The sequence below is a fragment of the Rutidosis leptorrhynchoides genome, unplaced genomic scaffold (assembly GCF_046630445.1).
Source record: "Rutidosis leptorrhynchoides isolate AG116_Rl617_1_P2 unplaced genomic scaffold, CSIRO_AGI_Rlap_v1 contig136, whole genome shotgun sequence".
In the NCBI taxonomy this organism is placed as follows: Eukaryota; Viridiplantae; Streptophyta; class Magnoliopsida; order Asterales; family Asteraceae; genus Rutidosis; species Rutidosis leptorrhynchoides.
Window position 1 is genome coordinate 72,046 of NW_027266389.1, and position 22,609 is coordinate 94,654.

The following is a 22,609-nucleotide window of genomic DNA, read 5'->3' on the forward strand; positions in this document are numbered from 1 at the left end:
TTTTCTTAATTTTGATTCGTAAATAGACGGAATCAAAAATCCTATTACTCAAAATAACAATAGATGTTATTGTATTTAAGGTTTATGAAATTAATTTATTCTAAAAAAAATTTACGAGATTTTTGGTTTGTTGGTGTCCATCTTTCAAAAATTTTATAGCGTAAATTTATTTTGAAATCAATTTATTATTTATTTTAAGTTTAAGGTCGGTTTATTTATTAAAAAAAAATATGAGGGCCGAATTATTATTTATCGAGAGTGTAAGGACTGAAATAAATATTGTTTGAAATTATGAGGATCGATTTATAATTTATATGAAGATTAAGAATTAAATTATAAATATATTAAAGAATGAGGTTTGAAATATAATTTAATATATACATTAGGACCTGTATAAAATTATGATGAAATATGAATACCGAAATGTAGTTTTGCATTACTAAAAGGATCTGATTGTAAGTTTATGGAAGTTGAGGATTCGATTGTATTATTGTCGCAACTATGAGGAACGAATTGTAGTATTATATAAATTTTAAATACGATACGGTCCCTATATTATTGATAGAATAAAATCGAATTCTTATAGTTCAAAAAGTTTCAAATCGGACTTCTTATATTTTTTAAATGCCTTAGTTAACAGTCCTTATTTATTATATTGTTGTATTTTATGGACCTAATAAAAAATATTTATTCAAGTTTAGGTTATGGAGGTGTCTACGTCGGGTGGATCCGAGAGATTGTCATGGGTTTTATAGGGACCTGCACAGGACGATCTTCTGTGGATGATACCGCATCACAAATTCGCTCATATTTTTCGTTCCTCCAAGTTGTACGACAAGCAATTGGATGTCCGAAGGTCGGACAAATTTATCCGGGATTTACTAAGAAATGTGGATTATTGTCTAGACAACGTCAAAGACCAAATAGACAGGCTTGGGTTCGGATTGTTCTCAAGGATCGGTAAAGTCCCGTACGACCATCATTTGATTACGGCATTGGTTGAGCGTCGGCGGCCTGAGACGCACATGCTCCACTTCTCCATGGGAGAGGCCACCATAACATTACAGGACGTGGAGGTCTTGTTAGGTCTATGTGTAGACGGTGATCCTGTCACGGGATCAGATGGCATACCCCAGGACCCCCGAATTCTGCCAGAGGTTGTTCGGCTTCCTTCTGGAAATAGAAAAGTCAAAAGTGTTGCTCAGTAGCCTCCATGATCATATAGAAACTTTTAAACAGTCTATCCCGGTTACATAGTTTAAGGCATTGCAGAGGGCACGATGTTTTGTCGCGTACTTGCTCGCCGAGTGCTTGTTTTGCGATACGAGAAGCCCACATGTAGATCTGTTTATATTGACTCAGCTTGAGAATGAACACGTTTGTGGTAGCCTTAGTTGGGGCAGTGCCGTTCTGACGCATACGTACCGCAGGTTGTCTGCTGATGCTGCTCATTTTGAGGCTAAAAATATTGATGCATGCGGGCTCCTCATCCAGACATGGGCTTGGGAGAGGATCTCTAGGATTAGACCGTCATTTGGTCGTGATTATGTAGCGCAGATGTTGGTCTTCCCATGGCTGCGAGGTAAGCTTACGTCGATTTATCATTTAAATTCCGTATTAGATAAATGTATTTGTTTTATGTTGTTTGGAATAAAATGGATCGTCATTTTTTTTTTATGCAGGTGGAGGGGACCTATGAGGTTTACACACTTGACAAGCAGGGATCAGTTGTCATGGTTGGGCCGTGACGAGCTTTGTTCCCATCAGATCACTCGTTTATTCGTCACTTTACTTATTCCTAGTTTATTAATAATCGTCATTTTTAACTTCTATTTAAAAAATTTATTATTTCAGTTCGAGTGGACGCCCTACAATGAAAGGCACCACACACTTTCTGACAGATATCGTGCGGGGCATGAGGTATGGACGTCTGTCACATATCTCCACTTCTATCATATTGTCGAGCCACACCAACCAGACAGGGTCATGCGACAGTTCGGCTTGGTGCAGCCTATTCCTCCTCCCCTCTTCTTGATCGAGATACGCAAAATCATCTTCAAGGTGTGAAACGGTCGTGGAAGAGTAAGAATTGGGCGGAGAGGCATGCCTCATACATTGACCATTGGAACAGGCGGACACAGTCCGTCGTCCCTGGTACTAATGTTGGGTACCCGACGGTGGTTACCGATTATTTTGAATTGTACCGTGCGAGGACCGTACAATTTGTTGAGGATCCCCATCGTCGACACGATATGACCGATTACCGGGGCCACACTTCTATTGCACGGTCCATGGTGCGTATATTATAATTACATGAATCCTATACTGATTTTGATGAGCGTTCAATTATGAATAAATCTTATTTGTTGTTTTGTAATTATTTGCAGATGGGTACGTTAGGTCGGATATTTGGAAGGAACGTCGGCTGGAATGAAGACGATTGCAACTGGACTATGGAGCAAATAACGGAGACGTGTCAGGCGAGTGGTACGCAGATCTCTGACCCGACAGTCGGGACAAGTCATGGATATGCACATGTAGACCCATCCTAAGGATAAGACTTGCCCCATGCTAGGGTACGCATGGGTCGTCGCAGGGGACAAGGAGCCGGAGTTGCTCCTCCACCGGCCGCCTCACCTCCTTCTCCACCACCAGAGGTTCATCCTCACTCACAAGAGGAATTTCATTCCCAAACAGTAGGTGCTACGTCTCAAGTTTTCTTTACAGGAGTTTCATTTGATATTTTTCGGTCCAGTTATGACACAGCGGCCGCCTCATCATCATCTGGTCACAAACACTGTCTTTTTCGATTATGCTGCATCCCGAGATTTGTCCACATTCCTAGATGATCCGTAATGTCTATCCTAGCCTATTGAGCGGCAGTTTCTCGATACTCATCATCATCCCCCCCCCCGTCTACTATGAGTATCAGACTCCGACCCATATAGATTCTGCTTATCAGACTTTGAGCCATCACGATTCTGCTTATCAGACTCTGAGCCATCACGACTCTTAGTCCCAAACTATGACACACATGGATAGTAAGTATCCGACACGACACCTGTCTAGCCAGTTTTAGTCACCGGTTCTCGATGATACGAACCGTGTTGGTTTTGGGGCTCATACGGGTTCATCTACCAGTCTCGGTTTTGGATTTTATGCGCGATCATCGACACACGCCCTATTACCGCCTGAGGTTCAGCCCGATGAGGCTCCGATAAATGAAATTCCTTGACATAATTATAACTTACGTGAAATCAGAGGGAATCCCCCAAGATACCTCGGGACTTGTAGTGGACTGAGACATGTGGGAAGGGGACATCGACATCGGTAGTGATTTTTTTTAAAATGTTTCATTGCGTATGACTATGTATGTCCTTAAAAATTATGCTATTCAAATGGACTTGTTTCTTTTTCATATTTAATAATATCGTAATATTTTTTAATCGCATATTTGAACGAAATTTGGATCCTCCAGTTGCAATCAATAACGTAAAGTCACTCTTTTGTATAGTCGGGCTTGCATGTACGACATTCTGCAACCCATGTTGTTTTGTTGCTCTCCTTAACATAATAGCCTCTTCCACGTTGGGCTGACCACTTGGTTATCGCATCTTTAATCTCTTTCTCGCCCTTACTGAAATATGTTCCGACCGTTATAGAATTAGGGTCGCTAGAATACTTAGTTGGTGCAGGTGTCATGCGGCGGTTTACTACGATGTCAGGTTCGTCCATGTTGCTATACACATAATAACTTGGTGTTACATGTGTACCAACATGGTCGATGTAATCCTCGTCTTCAGAAGACTCGTATTTCTCGCAATCTTTCTCCGACTCAATTAAAGGGAGTCCCGACAATCCTTCCTCGTCACTCTCTACTTCATGGTTGTCTTCATCGTCACAAATGTCTACCTGTCCGCCGTGAGACCTACTTGACTCTTCCCCGATATGGTATCCGTATATTTCTTCGGGATTTTGATTTGGAGCGACGGAGATGAAGACTTCACGACTAATTGTCGAAATTCGATATATCCACAATAGTGACTCGTCATCATGGATCACTAAAGATTGTCTTTCACCGTTGTCGTCCGTATATATAAATTGGAAATACAACTGCACATCTCCCATACAATACCGACATGATTGTATATTAATTGTAAAAAATCATTGTAACTCATCATACGATCAATTAAACATTGTGAGTCGACATTACCGTTTCTCACTAACTTATTGCCCACCAATTATAAAGAATTCCTCAAATACAAATTCAAATAGAAAAAAGACATATCGTGTGTTTTTTCCAAAGAAGAAACGCTTTAAAAAAAATGAATGAAGAAGAAGAAATGGTTTGTATTTTTTTCGAAGGTGGTAGCGGTTTTTATAGAATTTAAGAATCGAGTATTCATTACTCGATCTTGGTCTCCCAACCATAATTCAACTCGCAATCATTATTCAACTCACAACCACCTGCATTAATTTTGACAAAATCGTGTTTGCAAAACACGAGGTCACTTTTTTTCCTTACCAAAATCGAGTTTTCAAAACAGAATTTTATTTTATTTTATTTTTTTCAGCCAAACAAAAATCGTGTTTTAAAAACTCGATTTTGCTAATCACAATTTACCAACATCGAATTTTGATAACTCAAACTCTCTACCCCATATTTATATCCTAATGTTCGTCCCATTACCCCTGCACTCTCTAAAATTTTGGATCATTTTCGAAAGGATGTTTATTTTGTTTTCCTTTGTTGAACTATTGCTGTCATCGTTCATAAAATAAATTTAAAATGATAATTTGTTAACTTTTTTTATTTTGAAGGCATTTAATGTTGCAGCCCATCAGCTACTCCGAATATCTTCCGGTCTCCAAAAAAAGATATTATTCCTAGGAAATATTATTGTGCGCAGAAGTTTGTCTCACTCGAATACAGTAAGTAAGCATTCAAACAGTTTGTGCTTTTCACTTCTCTTTGCATGTGTCTGATTTAGTAACTCTTCTATACGGCTTGTTTTTTATTGAGTAGTCTAGAAGCAAACTTATAAATAAATAGTATACTCGTGAACTGTCGTGATTATCGGGAAAGAATGATACGTAGTCAAGAGAACATGTATATATATAGATCTCGAAGAGTAGAAAGTTTTTATTCGATTCTCTTATATACAATATGTGTCTTGATGATTATCAAAAGAATGGGGTTATGTTTACTTGTGTTCGTTTGTGTCTACTTTAGTAACTCTTATAAACAGTCGTCTTCTGATGATTATAGAAAAAATGGGTTAAGGTACTTTTCAGTTGTGTTTGCTCATGTCTAATGACTACTTAACTCATTTTGTTTGCTTTTGATTGCAAGATATCCATTTTTTGACGAAGAAAAATGTATTGTTGCCCAAACTTTGGGTTGATAAGCTCTTGAAGGTACAAGAGGAAAAGTTAGATGTATTCATAAAACGTATCAGAGATTCTTATTTCGATTTGATCCAGACTCCCAAAAGTTTACAAGCATTGTTGATGTAAGCCATGACTAATATGTCTTCTCATCCTGACACCTTTCTAAAGAATTAATATGGTTAAAGTTTTATATGTAGATAATATAGAATATTAAATACAATCAATTATTATATACGTAATTTTTTATATGTTATATTTCAATTAATAATTTTGAAATATATGTTTTTTTCGTCAAAAGATGATCCACTAACTTGCTAGTAAAAATATAGAGGTATTCCGATTAAAATTTTTCATTAATGAAAAGTTGATTTTGATTGGATAATTACAACTTGGACTAACCTTGAAAGAAGGGATAGAAAGAGAAAGAGAAAGAGAATAAATTAGGCTTTTAAATGTCTATTCAGAATTCCAACATTTTATTGTAGCGTAAGATAAGTCCCAATTTTAACGATATGTAATATTTGAGTCTGCAAGATGGTCTAAGGTCAATTAATCAATTAATTCAAACAGAACTTGATGAGTAAAAATCAAGCACAAGCATAGCCTTGAGGCTCAGATTGATACCAAAATACAACTAGATCTGACATGAAGTTAATGATTAAATTACACGATCGTCATCAAGGTGGACCAGAATGATATATTGATGACTTGCCATAGAAAAAAAAATGATAATCAAAAGATGTGCCGTGTATAATTTAGACTTCGGAGAAAAAAATTGGTAGCTTCAGAACAACAGTTTTATTTGATAACCCAAATTAAGTTACATACAAAGCTATATGAAATGAAATTAATAGAACATGAACTCATTCAAACTCAACAGGTAATAAGAACGAAAAACAGAAATTACACATATACATGTAACAATTTATCTATTTAAGAAATGAGAGAGATGCCAGCAGTGAGCAAATCATCAGCTAGAATTTTGTTAGCAGCCTCAGTTGGATGAAACCCATCCCAAAACACATATTCAGATGCATTCGAACATGTCCCGACCGATTTCGGATTGCACAATATTGCTGTCTCTACAAGTCCTGTACCACAACATGCTCTCCTTGCCTCTGCGAAACCTGTCCGGAATCGTAACTTTCAATAAGATTTGCTAAGCGTGTATATAAACCATTCAACATTATCGTAAATGAACTATATGTATGGACAATATTCTCATATATACGAACCGTTATTTTCAGGATGTGTGATAAGGTCAAGAAGAGGTTGGTAAATGTCGAGGACAACTAAATTGAGTCCGGAAAGCTTCTTGACTAAACTCTGAGATGTGGCATTGAGCTTGTTGTTGAATGAAACAGCGTCGTTATTAAATCTGTCGACGCACTCGTTGTGATTCGAACTAAATATTGTGATTGCTGCTGGTACGCATCCAGTTGGTGGAAGAGTTGTCACTCCAATCCTCCTAGCTCCCAAATTATACAAATTCTGTCAAAAGAAAAAAACATCAAAGGAAAAAAAAAAATGGATATAGCATGCAAAATATATGAAAATTTGAAAGGAATTAGTTGGACCTGAATGAATTTGGAAAAAGATTGAATTAGAATATCAGAGAACTGATCAGGTGTGTAAGCCTTGTAGAGCAGAGGATTAATGTAGTAGTTTTGAATAAAGTCACTGCTTCCTCCACTGACTAAGTAGATTGCTCCTGAAATTATGGTTGATGCATTTGATGTTCCTGCAATTCCTACTAACTTGTTTTTGTATTCCTTGAAGTACTCTAGCTGTTGATCCAATGAGATTGCATGCTGCGAAATACGAATTATGTAATTAGGAATACTCTCATTCGATGAAGACGATCGAATTGTTAGGATTCTAGTTTTTAATTAGAGATACATACATAGAGTTTTGGTGTAGTATAATAGTAACCAGAAGAAGCAGAGGCAAAGTTGACACCAGTCAATAGGTTTTTTCCATTAGCTTTTTTGCTCAAGTAAGCTGGCGGGTAGGAGGTAAATCCTAAGTTCTCAGCTATAGAGAAAAAAAAAGATTAAACAATATTAAAAAGTGATATAATAAAGAAATACTATCTCCGTCTCCAATTCATCGTCACTTTTTTTCTATGAGATTAAAAAATCTAATAGAATAAAATAAGGGACAATGAATTGGGAACGGAGGGAGTATAATATTATAACTAAAATTATGCATGCATATATACCAGTAAAATCTGAGGCTAATTTGCCATTGCAGAATCTACCAGTTGGTTTGTGATTGGCAAAGTCTCTACCATAAGGAGGGAAGTTAGACTTGACAATGGTGTAGAGATTATTGTTGTTTCCCACATCGACGACGGAATCACCAAATATTATCATTGCTGGTACTAGAGGCTGGGAATTTGCAGAGTATAAAAGCATCATGGATGAAACTATAACAAGAAAAATTGAAGCTGAAAAATCCATTTTTGGCATTTGGTTAAAACTTATTTAGAGGTGGTCGGAGAGAGAGAAAGACAGGGGAATTGATGTCTTTGAGCTGTGGTGATGCTCATTAATTTATACTATGCTTAGAAGTTAGGAGGGTGTACGCCTAGGCTATCTCTAGCTTATTTTATAAATTGTATTTTTGCATTAAAATAGTCTATTAGTTGGATTGGCTATATTAAACAGAGTAGATAATAGATTTAGTGTACCTATTGGCCTTATATTTAACTTTTAAGATCTTTGCTTATGTGAGTTAATCATAGATTCATTATAGTGGAATGTTGTACAATCATGGATCTTTGCCTATCAAAACGGATTTACAAATGTTATTTTTGAATAGGACGCTCTTACGATTATCGAACCTCTCAACGGCTAACGCATTTTTTTTTTACCTGTAGAAAATTAATTTGTGGAATTAAAATTCTATGCACTTTTTTTCTTTTAATTCATACAATTTTATATATGTATCAATATTATGCAATCGATTAGCTCATATCGTTAATACTAGGAACAGTGAGTGTGATCGATTGCGTTCCTTCTAGAAAAATATATTCATATTTGATTAGTAATAGAGACTCTATTGTTATCCTAAAAAAAATTCAAATGAGATGATATATATCATTTGTTGTTTATTGATAATGTGAGTTTATCATTCGCAAAATTATTATTCTAGATAGATTATGCATAGTCTTACTTTTTTACTAACAAAATTCAACTTTTCTTTTTACTTCTAATCAATCTCGGCAATTTTTTGGTTGCAAAATTATTTCTGATCGTAGATCTGGTATTATCCCTTTTAATAAGTATCGTGTCCAATGATATATCCTACGACTCTTCCACATGTAACATACTGACCTGTTACCGATACACAGTACATGGTAATTTTAATTTCAATTTTTTTCTTGAAACTAAGGATGAGACAAAGTGGAAATTGAAACCTCATTAAAGGAGAGAAAACTAACTTAAAATATTGTTTTATGTACTCACCGAGTTACTGTCCTACCTGCATTCTTAAATTTGTCAATTTATAAGACAAATTAAGGATAAATATATGTGCAGTACGTTTATGTCAAAACTTAGCGTATATGGCACAGTGAATTCTGAGAAAATAAAATAAAAATACAGGAGGTGGTTGTAACTTAAGTGGCGTGTCTTAATTAAGGCGTAAACTGAGCTGTTTCAGCTTTTTCTATAATACTTTAACATAGTACTATATAGAGTGTAGTAATATATATATATATATATATATTATATGTATGATATGGTCAACTGATTCTTTACTCATCACTAAAAATAATGTGCATGGTTGGCACTTGTCTTTAGGAATTCTCTTTTTCTTCACACCTTTGTTTTGTTTTGTGTGCCCTCTTTATATATAAGTTACTGCTAGACGCTACTTCTGCAAGTTCGCCATTAATTCCTTTCTGTTGTGCTTACAGATCGATATCTTAGCTGCATTTTTTGCCATATGAAACCTTAATTCTGCTCCCACTTTTGACACTTAGCAGTTCCCTGAGAATGTTTAGTCGTTCATGTTGATTAATGAAGGTGCTAGATAGGGTAAATTTATGAGTTATATATGACTATCGACATGAGTTGAGATTCAATAACCCACATTTTAAATATATATCAATTGATTCCACATCTATATCATTTTTTCATCGAGGAATCATTTAAAATTTTAAAAATACTACTTTTGTTCGTGTTTCGTCCGAGAAACAAAATAATGTGAGGAATATATCAAGTTTGATTGGAGTCTTGTCGGAATCTAAAATAAAAGGAGATTTTGGTAACATTTAACCGTCTACGGCCTAGAACTGATCTACAAAGCTCGCTTTTGATCGGAATTTTCTAAGATAGTGGGAGTTGGAGGCAAAGAAGAGCAAGGAGAAGTTCAAGGACCATAGAGATTCAAGGAAAAAGAACGAGGACCAAGCCGCCATAAATTAGTGATTTCCTTTAAACCGGACTGATTGTTAAATTGATCTAGTTTAATATGGGTTTAATTTATCGTTTTGTCCTAATTTTGGCTGCAAATCTTGTTGTCTTTTGGCCTTTCATTTTCAGCATTAAGACTTCTTTTAATTTGTGTTAGTTTAATAATTTTTGGAAGTGAGTGTTTGTAAAGGTTGGGAATTAGAAGAGATATTGAATTATCTGGCCTGAACAACTCCTACATGACCTCATTTTTCCAATTGAAATCAGAGAATTGTTAAGGAATGTAGCAAGACATTGCTTTTAGTTGCGAGAACAACATAAAACCATCCTCGCTTGTAATTTGCTGAAGATTACACCTTTCACTCAGCCCCTCACAAAATCCGAGCATTACATTTTACATCCGAAAAATTGCAACTATCGAATAAAGATATATAACATCATTCTAGCTTAACACTCAATTCTATCATGGTATTAGAGCCACATGACTAATCGTCCAAAATACATTTTTTTTTTCTTTCCCCAGCTCGTCACCATGTCCGATCCTACAGCCATGACAACCACTTCATCAAACCTCATCACCATTAATCCCGTCACACAAGCTCCTCTCAAGCTCACTTCATCAAACTATATGGCTTGGCACTTTCAATTCTATAATCTGTTTATTGGTTATGACCTCCTCGGCTTCATCGATGGCACAAAGCCTCAGCCACCCTAACTTGTTCCTGCTGATAGCTCCACCGCCCCAAACACGGCTAGTAGCTCCACCGCTCCATCCACCACCCCAAACCCAGCTTACTCTTTTTGGGTTCGTCAAGATCGTCTCATTCTTAGCGCCATCACCAGAGCCTTGAGTCCTACCATTCATCTCATCACTTATACCATCTTGATCGTCCACTCACTGCTTCCTCCTCTTCCAACATGGTCAATCTCACATCAACACACAATCTCCTTCTCTTGAAATACTTTTCCTAATTTCCTCTCTACGCAATTATATAACTAAGCATATCCATATCCACTGTATAGTCCTCTTTCTCTCTCTCTCTCTTCCTCTCCCATTTAACTGAAGAATTATTCCCGCGCCGCTTCCGATTCAACGCACCAAACTATCAACAATGGAGAATCATCTAACAATCCCAATCTCCACCTCCCAATCCTCCGTTGCGACCTCCACCGCCGTCGATCAACCCCAATTCACCACTACTCCAGCATTCCGTACCTTTATCTCCCGTCTCACATCCTCCGTCCGTCAAGGCCTTTCCACACGTCGCCCCTGGTTCGAGCTGCTTGGCCGCTCCGTCCTAGCCAGACCCGACTCCCTCACAGAAGCCGCCTCCCGGATCCGCGAAAATCTCTCATACTTCAAAGTCAACTACATAGCCTTGCTCACCTTAGTACTCGTTTTCTCTCTCCAATCTCACCACTTTCAATACCCTAGGGCAGGCCTCCCTCAAACTGACATCCATCAATTACATGGCATGAAAAATTCAGTTTTATTCCTTGGCCGGAATCCCCTTTCATGGAGTTCCAAGAAACAACGATCAGTAGTTCGCTCTTCAATAGAGGCGGGGTACAAGTCCGTCGCCAACACCGCCGCTACGCTCACCTGGATCTGTCATCTCCTCGCCGAGCTTCACTGTGTCGTTCCTCAGCCGCCGATTATCTACTGCGATACCATTGAAGCAACGCAGCTAAGGTCTAACCCCGTATTTCACAGCCGAATGAAGCATATTGCTATAGATTTTCACTTTCTTCGCGATCTTTTTCAGGCCGGCAAACTCCGCATGGCTCACATTGCCAGCGACAACCAGACGACTGACGTTCTCACCAAACCCCTCTCTCGATCTCGTTTCCTGCTTCTGAAGTCCAAATTGGGCTTGCGTAGACGACAACCCATTTGAGAGGTGGTAATAGCATAATACAAGTCTTTATTATATTATGTTTCTATTTTCTTATCCTTATTATATTATGTTTTTATTTTCTTATCCTCTTACATATAGAATTAGAATAGGCTACAATCCTTATTAGTAAAGGATTTGTCCTATATACATTATATTATAAATAGGGCTTGTATTGAATAAAGATATATAACATCATTCTAGCTTAACACTCAATTCTATCAGCGACGTCCATAATTCGTTATTCACTCATAAAAAAGTTATATTCTTTTGGTAATTGAAAAAGACTCGACAAGCTTTATTTTGTGCACAATTTGAGACATTTTCATTCACTAAAACATTCGGAATTGCGATTGCAAAGTATACTGTTTTCTTGACAGAAAGCTACTGTAGCCCGAATTCATTTTTTTGGTTTTTAACTCAACAATTTGAGGTTTCCAGGCCTCTACTTGGCTTCACTTTTAAATGTTTATATTGAATATCAAGATAAAATAAATGTAACCAAGAAGAAACCGGCATTGGCCTGATCTATATGAATGAATGGTTAGTTTCTTCCGAAAAATAATGCTAATCTCAACAGTCTAACAATTATTTCTATTTGGAGTATTGAGTTTGGGGAAAAAATGATATCTTATAATCATAGACGTCATTATATATATATATATATATATATGGACGAAGGCAAGGGTAAGTTAGGGTGGCTTCGTCACCTCCTCAACTTTTTAAAACAGTTTATAAGTCCTAAATAATTACAAAGAAACCCCAAAAAGAATCTATTTGCCCCCTATTTAAAATGAAATTGTTCTTCTCTCCTTACTTAAACATATATTTAAGACCCTCTAATTTTACATTTACGCATCCCTGACCCCCTCACAAAAAAAATTGTATTCCTAAATCCGAATGCACATCATTTCTTTTCCTAAAATAATTCCTGAATCCTAATGCACATCTATGGTTTCCAGAAACTTATAATGTCGGTAAATTGTTATCGATTTAGTCATTGGTTCAACGAAATGAATGGTTAATATTTAAACAAGTCTCATTCTAGATTCGAGAATCGACCCTCAAATCGGTTTAAAACGGGTTCCTATCATGTTCGACTCTGAACCGAAAACAAAGCCAATGACCATTAGTTTTGATTGTAATTAACAGTAACTCGGCAGTGCAATATTGTCATTCAGTCAAAAAGAATATGCCAAAACATCGAATTCCTTCTAGGGTTTGTGCTTTATAAACCCACTTCACTCTGAAATTCTCTTTCTCTCTCTACCCGCTCCTACAATTTTCCCGTCCACCTCTCACTTTCTCTCTCTAGAAGCCATGGCCGTCACTTTTTCAGATCTCCACACCGAATCAGGCCTCAAGGCTCTGGATGACTTCCTATCTGGAAAGTCTTATATTTCTGGGTATGTTTTGATTTTCGCTTGCATATATTCTTTTGTAGGAAGTTGAACTGGATTGGAATTGTTCAATTTTTTGATATCCTGTCATTGAATTAATCAGGGATAATCTGACAAAGGACGACGTAAAGGTATACGGCGCCGTATTAGTGAAGCCTAGTGATTCTCTCACAAATGCCAGCAAGTGGTACGCTAGTGTGTCGTCTGCTCTCGCATCCAGGTTTGTTCCATTAACTTAATAAAGGTGAAACCTTTGTTAATTGCAATGGATCTAGTTATTCAAATGTTGAATTTTGAGTAATAATGTTCGTGGATATATCTTATAGTATGAAGTATAGTTTTTTTTATTGGTTTGATTTGTCAATTTGTCGTTTTAATTGTTTCTGATTTGGTTTTGTAGCTTCCCTGGAAAAGCTGCTGGAGTGAGAATTGGTGGCAAGGGTGCCCCAGCAGAAGCTGCTCCAGCTGCAACAGCAGCTAAGGTGCTTATCTTTTAATTTATTTTTAATGAATTCGTGTTTGATTTTTATTTGAAATCCATGCTATCCTGTTACGTCTGAATAAAACCTATTTTGATCAACTTAGCTTTAGTTTATACTAGTATTACATGTGCTTTTGAGTGTAGTAAATAAGAATTGTAGGTTATTAGCTTGTGTCTTTCCCATAACTGAATTGGGTACCTGCTTATTTATATAAACACTTAACAACACAAAAATAGACACTTAGATTGACTAAGCAGGTTATAGAAGCACTGGAAAGCTCTCTCCATCACACTTATAATAAGACAGCTTGAGGTTTAATGCATTTTCGCTATGAACTTCATTGTTTCTGGTTGGTTGATGCTTATTAGTCATGCCTGAGTTCTGCTAGTTAACATTATGAGGCTGTTCGCTTTCTTTTTCTTTATAATTATTTTTGTTTAATTTCTTTGTGTTTGAACTTGGCAGGAGGAGGATGATGATGACTTGGATCTCTTTGGTGATGAGACTGAAGAAGAGAAGAAGGCCGCTGATGAGAGAGCAGCTAAGAAGGAAACTACAAAGAAGAAAGAGAGTAAGCTCCGCACCTTTTTTTTTTAATCATTTGTCCCTCTGATCTTCGAGGATGCCTAAGATTGAAATTCAAATTATTTTCTGTTAATCCTGAATGTCTGTATTTGTATCGTTAGGTGGAAAATCTTCCGTCCTTTTGGATGTGAAACCTTGGGATGATGAGACTGACATGAAGAAGCTAGAGGAGGCTGTTCGAAGTATCGAGATGCCTGGTCTCTTGTGGGGAGCATGTAAGTGTTATAAACCTTTTCATTGATTATTTTTCCACAAATTGTAAGTTATACAAATTTTGCATAACTAACTCTGAATTTAATTGGAACTGTTGCAGCGAAATTGGTTGCAGTTGGTTATGGTATTAAGAAGCTCCAGATCATGATGACCATTGTGGATGATCTCGTCTCTGTGGATACTCTTGTAGAGGAGCAGCTCACTGTTCCACCTCGCGATGAGTTTATCCAGAGTTGCGACATTGTTGCCTTCAACAAAATCTGAAAAACATCTAGTAGCATCATAGTTTTTGTCTGTTTTGTCTTTCATTTGGCCAAATGTTATTCCTGTGGTCGTGTTTCAAACTGATGAGAAATGATAAGATAGTCCTTTAAACTTTTCAAGCTCAGTCCCTTATCTTTTGTATCGTGCTCCCTGTCATTTAAACTTCTTTTCAAGTTGCAAGTGCTCCCTGTTGTTTGATTACCATGAGTGTTTCTTTTTTGGAACCACAGTTATCTTATACTCTCTTCGTGTCACAGTTGTTGATGTCGTAATTAATTAGATATGATTGGGGTGTTTTTATCGAAGAAACATTTCATAAGCTGTGTACATGATTTTTTGTTTTGAAGATCATGCTATACATGACTTAAGAGAAGTATTTTCTTCATAAAATCCCCATGACACTTGTTTAATTATACCATCTGTTTAATTTCACCATGTTATTTTAACGTTATTGTGAAACGGAGGTTGTAATTCTCTGAAGGATTCCTTAATGTCGTTTACTTAGCTTAGAATCAGATTAACGTCAAGAGCCTAGCCACGATGCAAATTCTCGGCCCGTCTCTATTTTACCCTTCTACGGTCTAGAAATTTATCCATCCGTAATTCAATATTGGGAATCTGCATATTAATTATAGAATCCTGAATTGACCCAAGTTGAAATTCATTCGAAATCTATAAACCGAGAGGCTCCCGGTTCAAGTTCCAACCCAAATGGTAAAATAGTATCCACCCGTCGGTTCGATCTCCATGTAAAAATGTCTGATATGATAGCCGTTAAGCGTCAATTGGACGGGCAAAGGAGTTAAAAAATCGGAAAAGCCAAAGCTCCTTGCTTGAATTGAACAAGACAAAAGAACAATGAACAAAAATATGCCAAACATATTGAATGATTTGATTCTCATTCTCATAATGGATTTTAGTTTTTAATTTAAACTGATATATGTACGACTTACTAACGACCCGGCCTACTACTCCCAACTCTTCAAACTCAGTAATGGCTTCTTCTTCTCAATTGTTCTGCCATAACCAAATTTTTATCCCTCCCTACAATTCCTTCACAAAATCCTGTCTTTCTCCATCTAAACGATATGGGTTTTGTTCTTTCCGTCCAAAACTTCAACTTCAAACTGCTGTCAAAGCAACAAGGAAACAAGTAGAGGTTTAATTGTTTTACGAAATTTTGCTTTGAAATTATGTTTGATGGTTGATTCTTATTGATTTTGTGTGTTTTGTTTAGATAGAATATGACCCTGATGGAAGAATAAACAAGTTAGCAGATGAGGTTGACAGAGAAGCTCCTCTTTCAAGGCTCACTTTGTTCTCACCATGCAAGGTTCAATCTCCTTATTAAAAATTCAGTCTTTTTCTCTCGCAATTTGTGCTTATTTATTTCCTTACTTTTGATGCAGGTTAATGTTTTCTTAAGAATTACAAATAAAAGGGAAGATGGGTATCATGATTTGGCATCTCTCTTTCATGTTAGTTTTTTCCTTCATGCTTCCATTTACCAACAACACATTGTGATTCGACTCAACTGTTGACAATGTATATCACTGGCTACATCTTTTGCAATGTTACAGTTGCACTTTTATTTTTCTTGTCCAGGTCATTAGTCTAGGAGATATCATTAAGTTCTCATTGTCCCCATCTAAGTCTAGAGATCGTCTGTCAACCAACGTGTCTGGAGTTCCCCTTGACGACAAGAATTTGGTTATTTCCAAACTTTCTCTCCATTTCCTTAGTTCTCCTATCTTTACCTCTTTTTGATGAATAATCTTTGACTATTTTGTTTTTCATGTTAACCTCTTGTAGATTATCAAGGCACTGAACCTCTATAGGAAGAAAACTGGCACTGAATTTTTTTTTGGGTAAGACGGGTTGTAACTTATAAATGTGTCTGATAAAGAAACTCTTGTATTTGAGAAATACCTAATTTTCAGACCCCTTTTGAAATTTGACGGTAGATTCATCTAGACAAAAGGGTGCCCACCGGAGCAGGCCTAGGCGGCGGAAGTAGCAATGCTGCAACGGCTCTTTGGGCTGCAAACCAGTTCAGTGATTGTATTGCCTCTGAGAAGGAACTCCAAGAGTGGTCGAGTGAGATTGGTTCAGACATCCCGTTCTTTTTCTCTCATGGGGCAGCTTACTGCACTGGACGGGGTGAGGTATGTCTCAACTTTGTCGCAATTACTTCTTGAATGGTTAGTGTAAAAAATGTTGGCAAAACACGCAAAATTTTATTACATGTAAAATATGCTGTAAAGTTTTTTTGCATGTAAGTTCTGCAAGTTAGTTTATTTGTTACACATTCAGATGCATGGGTGTTTCTTTTGAGTTATCGACATATGGTTGATTCTGCACAAGCTATTTCTGGAAGAGTTTTTTCGTCTAATCAGTAATGATTCTGTACATTTGTTCTTTCAGTGCCGGATGTAGTCAGACGTAGCTTTTTATTATCTTTACTACAATCATATAGCTTCTTTAGTACAAAGATATAGGCATATTCAGAGGAATAACTTTTAGATTTTATGGTTCGGGATGCAGATGTACATGAGATTTTTCATTTGATATGTCAGGTTGTCCAAAATATTACCCAGCCTGTGGCTCTGGACACTCCAATGGTTCTAATAAAGCCCCAGGAGGCATGTTCCACTGCTGAAGTGTATAAGGTATGCATTTTCACGCTATTAGTATTATTTATATCATTCAACTATTCTAATCTTACAAAAATAACTAATGCTCTAATCTTTCAGCGCCTTCAACTGGATCAAACTACTAAAATTGATCCTTCGACATTGCTGGAGAAGATCACACAGAATGGAATTTCTCAAGATGTTTGTATCAATGATCTTGGTATACTTTCCTTTCCATTTTCATACTTTCTCTCTTCCGTCTTTGTTCATTTAATTTTTCACAATAGGTCATGAAGTAAGGAGCTGAGACAGTTTAACCCACATACTCTTTATTTAATTATATCCACGTCTCTTCTGCAGAAACTCCGGCATTTCAAGTGCTCCCTTCTCTGAAAAGATTAAAACAGCGCGTCATTGCTACTAACCGTGGAGAATATGATGCTGTTTTTATGTCTGGGAGGTATGTACAATACAGTCAATGCGATGAATTTCCTGTGTCAGGCATGAGGATTTAAATCATACACAGCATACGTGGGCACTTACATACATACGCATAGATACATGCATTCATTTTCAACAAGATGATTGATTGATTGGGCACTTACGATTATCGAACCTCTCAACGGCTAACGCATTTTTTTTTTACCTGTAGAAAATTAATTTGTGGAATTAAAATTCTATGCACTTTTTTTCTTTTAATTCATACAATTTTATATATGTATCAATATTATGCAATCGATTAGCTCATATCGTTAATACTAGGAACAGTGAGTGTGATCGATTGCGTTCCTTCTAGAAAAATATATTCATATTTGATTAGTAATAGAGACTCTATTGTTATCCTAAAAAAAATTCAAATGAGATGATATATATCATTTGTTGTTTATTGATAATGTGAGTTTATCATTCGCAAAATTATTATTCTAGATAGATTATGCATAGTCTTACTTTTTTACTAACAAAATTCAACTTTTCTTTTTTACTTCTAATCAATCTCGGCAATTTTTTGGTTGCAAAATTATTTCTGATCGTAGATCTGGTATTATCCCTTTTAATAAGTATCGTGTCCAATGATATATCCTACGACTCTTCCACATGTAACATACTGACCTGTTACCGATACACAGTACATGGTAATTTTAATTTCAATTTTTTTCTTGAAACTAAGGATGAGACAAAGTGGAAATTGAAACCTCATTAAAGGAGAGAAAACTAACTTAAAATATTGTTTTATGTACTCACCGAGTTACTGTCCTACCTGCATTCTTAAATTTGTCAATTTATAAGACAAATTAAGGATAAATATATGTGCAGTACGTTTATGTCAAAACTTAGCGTATATGGCACAGTGAATTCTGAGAAAATAAAATAAAAATACAGGAGGTGGTTGTAACTTAAGTGGCGTGTCTTAATTAAGGCGTAAACTGAGCTGTTTCAGCTTTTTCTATAATACTTTAACATAGTACTATATAGAGTGTAGTAATATATATATATATATATATATATTATATGTATGATATGGTCAACTGATTCTTTACTCATCACTAAAAATAATGTGCATGGTTGGCACTTGTCTTTAGGAATTCTCTTTTTTCTTCACACCTTTGTTTTGTTTTGTGTGCCCTCTTTATATATAAGTTACTGCTAGACGCTACTTCTGCAAGTTCGCCATTAATTCCTTTCTGTTGTGCTTACAGATCGATATCTTAGCTGCATTTTTTGCCATATGAAACCTTAATTCTGCTCCCACTTTTGACACTTAGCAGTTCCCTGAGAATGTTTAGTCGTTCATGTTGATTAATGAAGGTGCTAGATAGGGTAAATTTATGAGTTATATATGACTATCGACATGAGTTGAGATTCAATAACCCACATTTTAAATATATATCAATTGATTCCACATCTATATCATTTTTTCATCGAGGAATCATTTAAAATTTTAAAAATACTACTTTTGTTCGTGTTTCGTCCGAGAAACAAAATAATGTGAGGAATATATCAAGTTTGATTGGAGTCTTGTCGGAATCTAAAATAAAAGGAGATTTTGGTAACATTTAACCGTCTACGGCCTAGAACTGATCTACAAAGCTCGCTTTTGATCGGAATTTTCTAAGATAGTGGGAGTTGGAGGCAAAGAAGAGCAAGGAGAAGTTCAAGGACCATAGAGATTCAAGGAAAAAGAACGAGGACCAAGCCGCCATAAATTAGTGATTTCCTTTAAACCGGACTGATTGTTAAATTGATCTAGTTTAATATGGGTTTAATTTATCGTTTTGTCCTAATTTTGGCTGCAAATCTTGTTGTCTTTTGGCCTTTCATTTTCAGCATTAAGACTTCTTTTAATTTGTGTTAGTTTAATAATTTTTGGAAGTGAGTGTTTGTAAAGGTTGGGAATTAGAAGAGATATTGAATTATCTGGCCTGAACAACTCCTACATGACCTCATTTTTCCAATTGAAATCAGAGAATTGTTAAGGAATGTAGCAAGACATTGCTTTTAGTTGCGAGAACAACATAAAACCATCCTCGCTTGTAATTTGCTGAAGATTACACCTTTCACTCAGCCCCTCACAAAATCCGAGCATTACATTTTACATCCGAAAAATTGCAACTATCGAATAAAGATATATAACATCATTCTAGCTTAACACTCAATTCTATCATGGTATTAGAGCCACATGACTAATCGTCCAAAATACATTTTTTTTTTCTTTCCCCAGCTCGTCACCATGTCCGATCCTACAGCCATGACAACCACTTCATCAAACCTCATCACCATTAATCCCGTCACACAAGCTCCTCTCAAGCTCACTTCATCAAACTATATGGCTTGGCACTTTCAATTCTATAATCTGTTTATTGGTTATGACCTCCTCGGCTTCATCGATGGCACAAAGCCTCAGCCACCCTAACTTGTTCCTGCTGATAGCTCCACCGCCCCAAACACGGCTAGTAGCTCCACCGCTCCATCCACCACCCCAAACCCAGCTTACTCTTTTTGGGTTCGTCAAGATCGTCTCATTCTTAGCGCCATCACCAGAGCCTTGAGTCCTACCATTCATCTCATCACTTATACCATCTTGATCGTCCACTCACTGCTTCCTCCTCTTCCAACATGGTCAATCTCACATCAACACACAATCTCCTTCTCTTGAAATACTTTTCCTAATTTCCTCTCTACGCAATTATATAACTAAGCATATCCATATCCACTGTATAGTCCTCTTTCTCTCTCTCTCTCTTCCTCTCCCATTTAACTGAAGAATTATTCCCGCGCCGCTTCCGATTCAACGCACCAAACTATCAACAATGGAGAATCATCTAACAATCCCAATCTCCACCTCCCAATCCTCCGTTGCGACCTCCACCGCCGTCGATCAACCCCAATTCACCACTACTCCAGCATTCCGTACCTTTATCTCCCGTCTCACATCCTCCGTCCGTCAAGGCCTTTCCACACGTCGCCCCTGGTTCGAGCTGCTTGGCCGCTCCGTCCTAGCCAGACCCGACTCCCTCACAGAAGCCGCCTCCCGGATCCGCGAAAATCTCTCATACTTCAAAGTCAACTACATAGCCTTGCTCACCTTAGTACTCGTTTTCTCTCTCCAATCTCACCACTTTCAATACCCTAGGGCAGGCCTCCCTCAAACTGACATCCATCAATTACATGGCATGAAAAATTCAGTTTTATTCCTTGGCCGGAATCCCCTTTCATGGAGTTCCAAGAAACAACGATCAGTAGTTCGCTCTTCAATAGAGGCGGGGTACAAGTCCGTCGCCAACACCGCCGCTACGCTCACCTGGATCTGTCATCTCCTCGCCGAGCTTCACTGTGTCGTTCCTCAGCCGCCGATTATCTACTGCGATACCATTGAAGCAACGCAGCTAAGGTCTAACCCCGTATTTCACAGCCGAATGAAGCATATTGCTATAGATTTTCACTTTCTTCGCGATCTTTTTCAGGCCGGCAAACTCCGCATGGCTCACATTGCCAGCGACAACCAGACGACTGACGTTCTCACCAAACCCCTCTCTCGATCTCGTTTCCTGCTTCTGAAGTCCAAATTGGGCTTGCGTAGACGACAACCCATTTGAGAGGTGGTAATAGCATAATACAAGTCTTTATTATATTATGTTTCTATTTTCTTATCCTTATTATATTATGTTTTTATTTTCTTATCCTCTTACATATAGAATTAGAATAGGCTACAATCCTTATTAGTAAAGGATTTGTCCTATATACATTATATTATAAATAGGGCTTGTATTGAATAAAGATATATAACATCATTCTAGCTTAACACTCAATTCTATCAGCGACGTCCATAATTCGTTATTCACTCATAAAAAAGTTATATTCTTTTGGTAATTGAAAAAGACTCGACAAGCTTTATTTTGTGCACAATTTGAGACATTTTCATTCACTAAAACATTCGGAATTGCGATTGCAAAGTATACTGTTTTCTTGACAGAAAGCTACTGTAGCCCGAATTCATTTTTTTTGGTTTTTAACTCAACAATTTGAGGTTTCCAGGCCTCTACTTGGCTTCACTTTTAAATGTTTATATTGAATATCAAGATAAAATAAATGTAACCAAGAAGAAACCGGCATTGGCCTGATCTATATGAATGAATGGTTAGTTTCTTCCGAAAAATAATGCTAATCTCAACAGTCTAACAATTATTTCTATTTGGAGTATTGAGTTTGGGGAAAAAATGATATCTTATAATCATAGACGTCATTATATATATATATATATATATATGGACGAAGGCAAGGGTAAGTTAGGGTGGCTTCGTCACCTCCTCAACTTTTTAAAACAGTTTATAAGTCCTAAATAATTACAAAGAAACCCCAAAAAGAATCTATTTGCCCCCTATTTAAAATGAAATTGTTCTTCTCTCCTTACTTAAACATATATTTAAGACCCTCTAATTTTACATTTACGCATCCCTGACCCCCTCACAAAAAAAATTGTATTCCTAAATCCGAATGCACATCATTTCTTTTCCTAAAATAATTCCTGAATCCTAATGCACATCTATGGTTTCCAGAAACTTATAATGTCGGTAAATTGTTATCGATTTAGTCATTGGTTCAACGAAATGAATGGTTAATATTTAAACAAGTCTCATTCTAGATTCGAGAATCGACCCTCAAATCGGTTTAAAACGGGTTCCTATCATGTTCGACTCTGAACCGAAAACAAAGCCAATGACCATTAGTTTTGATTGTAATTAACAGTAACTCGGCAGTGCAATATTGTCATTCAGTCAAAAAGAATATGCCAAAACATCGAATTCCTTCTAGGGTTTGTGCTTTATA

General features: G+C 36.8%; 3 protein-coding genes and 1 pseudogene across 3 annotated transcripts; 3 read left to right on the forward strand and 1 right to left on the reverse strand.

The window, feature by feature from the left end:
- The first annotated feature begins 1,040 nt into the window (after positions 1-1,040).
- LOC139881259 (protein MAIN-LIKE 2-like) lies at positions 1,041-1,699 on the forward strand. The gene is made up of 3 exons (XM_071865765.1): positions 1,041-1,157; positions 1,258-1,582; positions 1,683-1,699. The coding sequence occupies exons 1-3, from the start codon at positions 1,041-1,043 to the stop codon at positions 1,697-1,699; spliced, it is 459 nt and encodes a 152-aa protein (XP_071721866.1).
- Positions 1,700-6,324: 4,625 nt separating this feature from the next.
- LOC139881254 (GDSL esterase/lipase At5g22810-like) lies at positions 6,325-7,853 on the reverse strand. Its single transcript, XM_071865760.1, has 5 exons — positions 7,613-7,853; positions 7,295-7,425; positions 6,969-7,202; positions 6,627-6,882; positions 6,325-6,518 (listed from the first exon to the last, which is right to left on the reverse strand). Exons 1-5 carry the CDS (start codon positions 7,851-7,853, stop codon positions 6,325-6,327), a joined length of 1,056 nt encoding a protein of 351 aa, XP_071721861.1.
- Positions 7,854-13,027: 5,174 nt separating this feature from the next.
- On the forward strand, positions 13,028-14,651 carry LOC139881255 (elongation factor 1-beta-like). The gene is made up of 6 exons (XM_071865761.1): positions 13,028-13,113; positions 13,211-13,327; positions 13,508-13,583; positions 14,058-14,160; positions 14,276-14,389; positions 14,488-14,651. Exons 1-6 carry the CDS (start codon positions 13,028-13,030, stop codon positions 14,649-14,651), a joined length of 660 nt encoding a protein of 219 aa, XP_071721862.1.
- Positions 14,652-15,645: 994 nt separating this feature from the next.
- On the forward strand, positions 15,646-17,873 carry LOC139881261 (4-diphosphocytidyl-2-C-methyl-D-erythritol kinase, chloroplastic/chromoplastic-like; annotated as a pseudogene).
- The last annotated feature ends 4,736 nt before the right edge of the window (positions 17,874-22,609 follow it).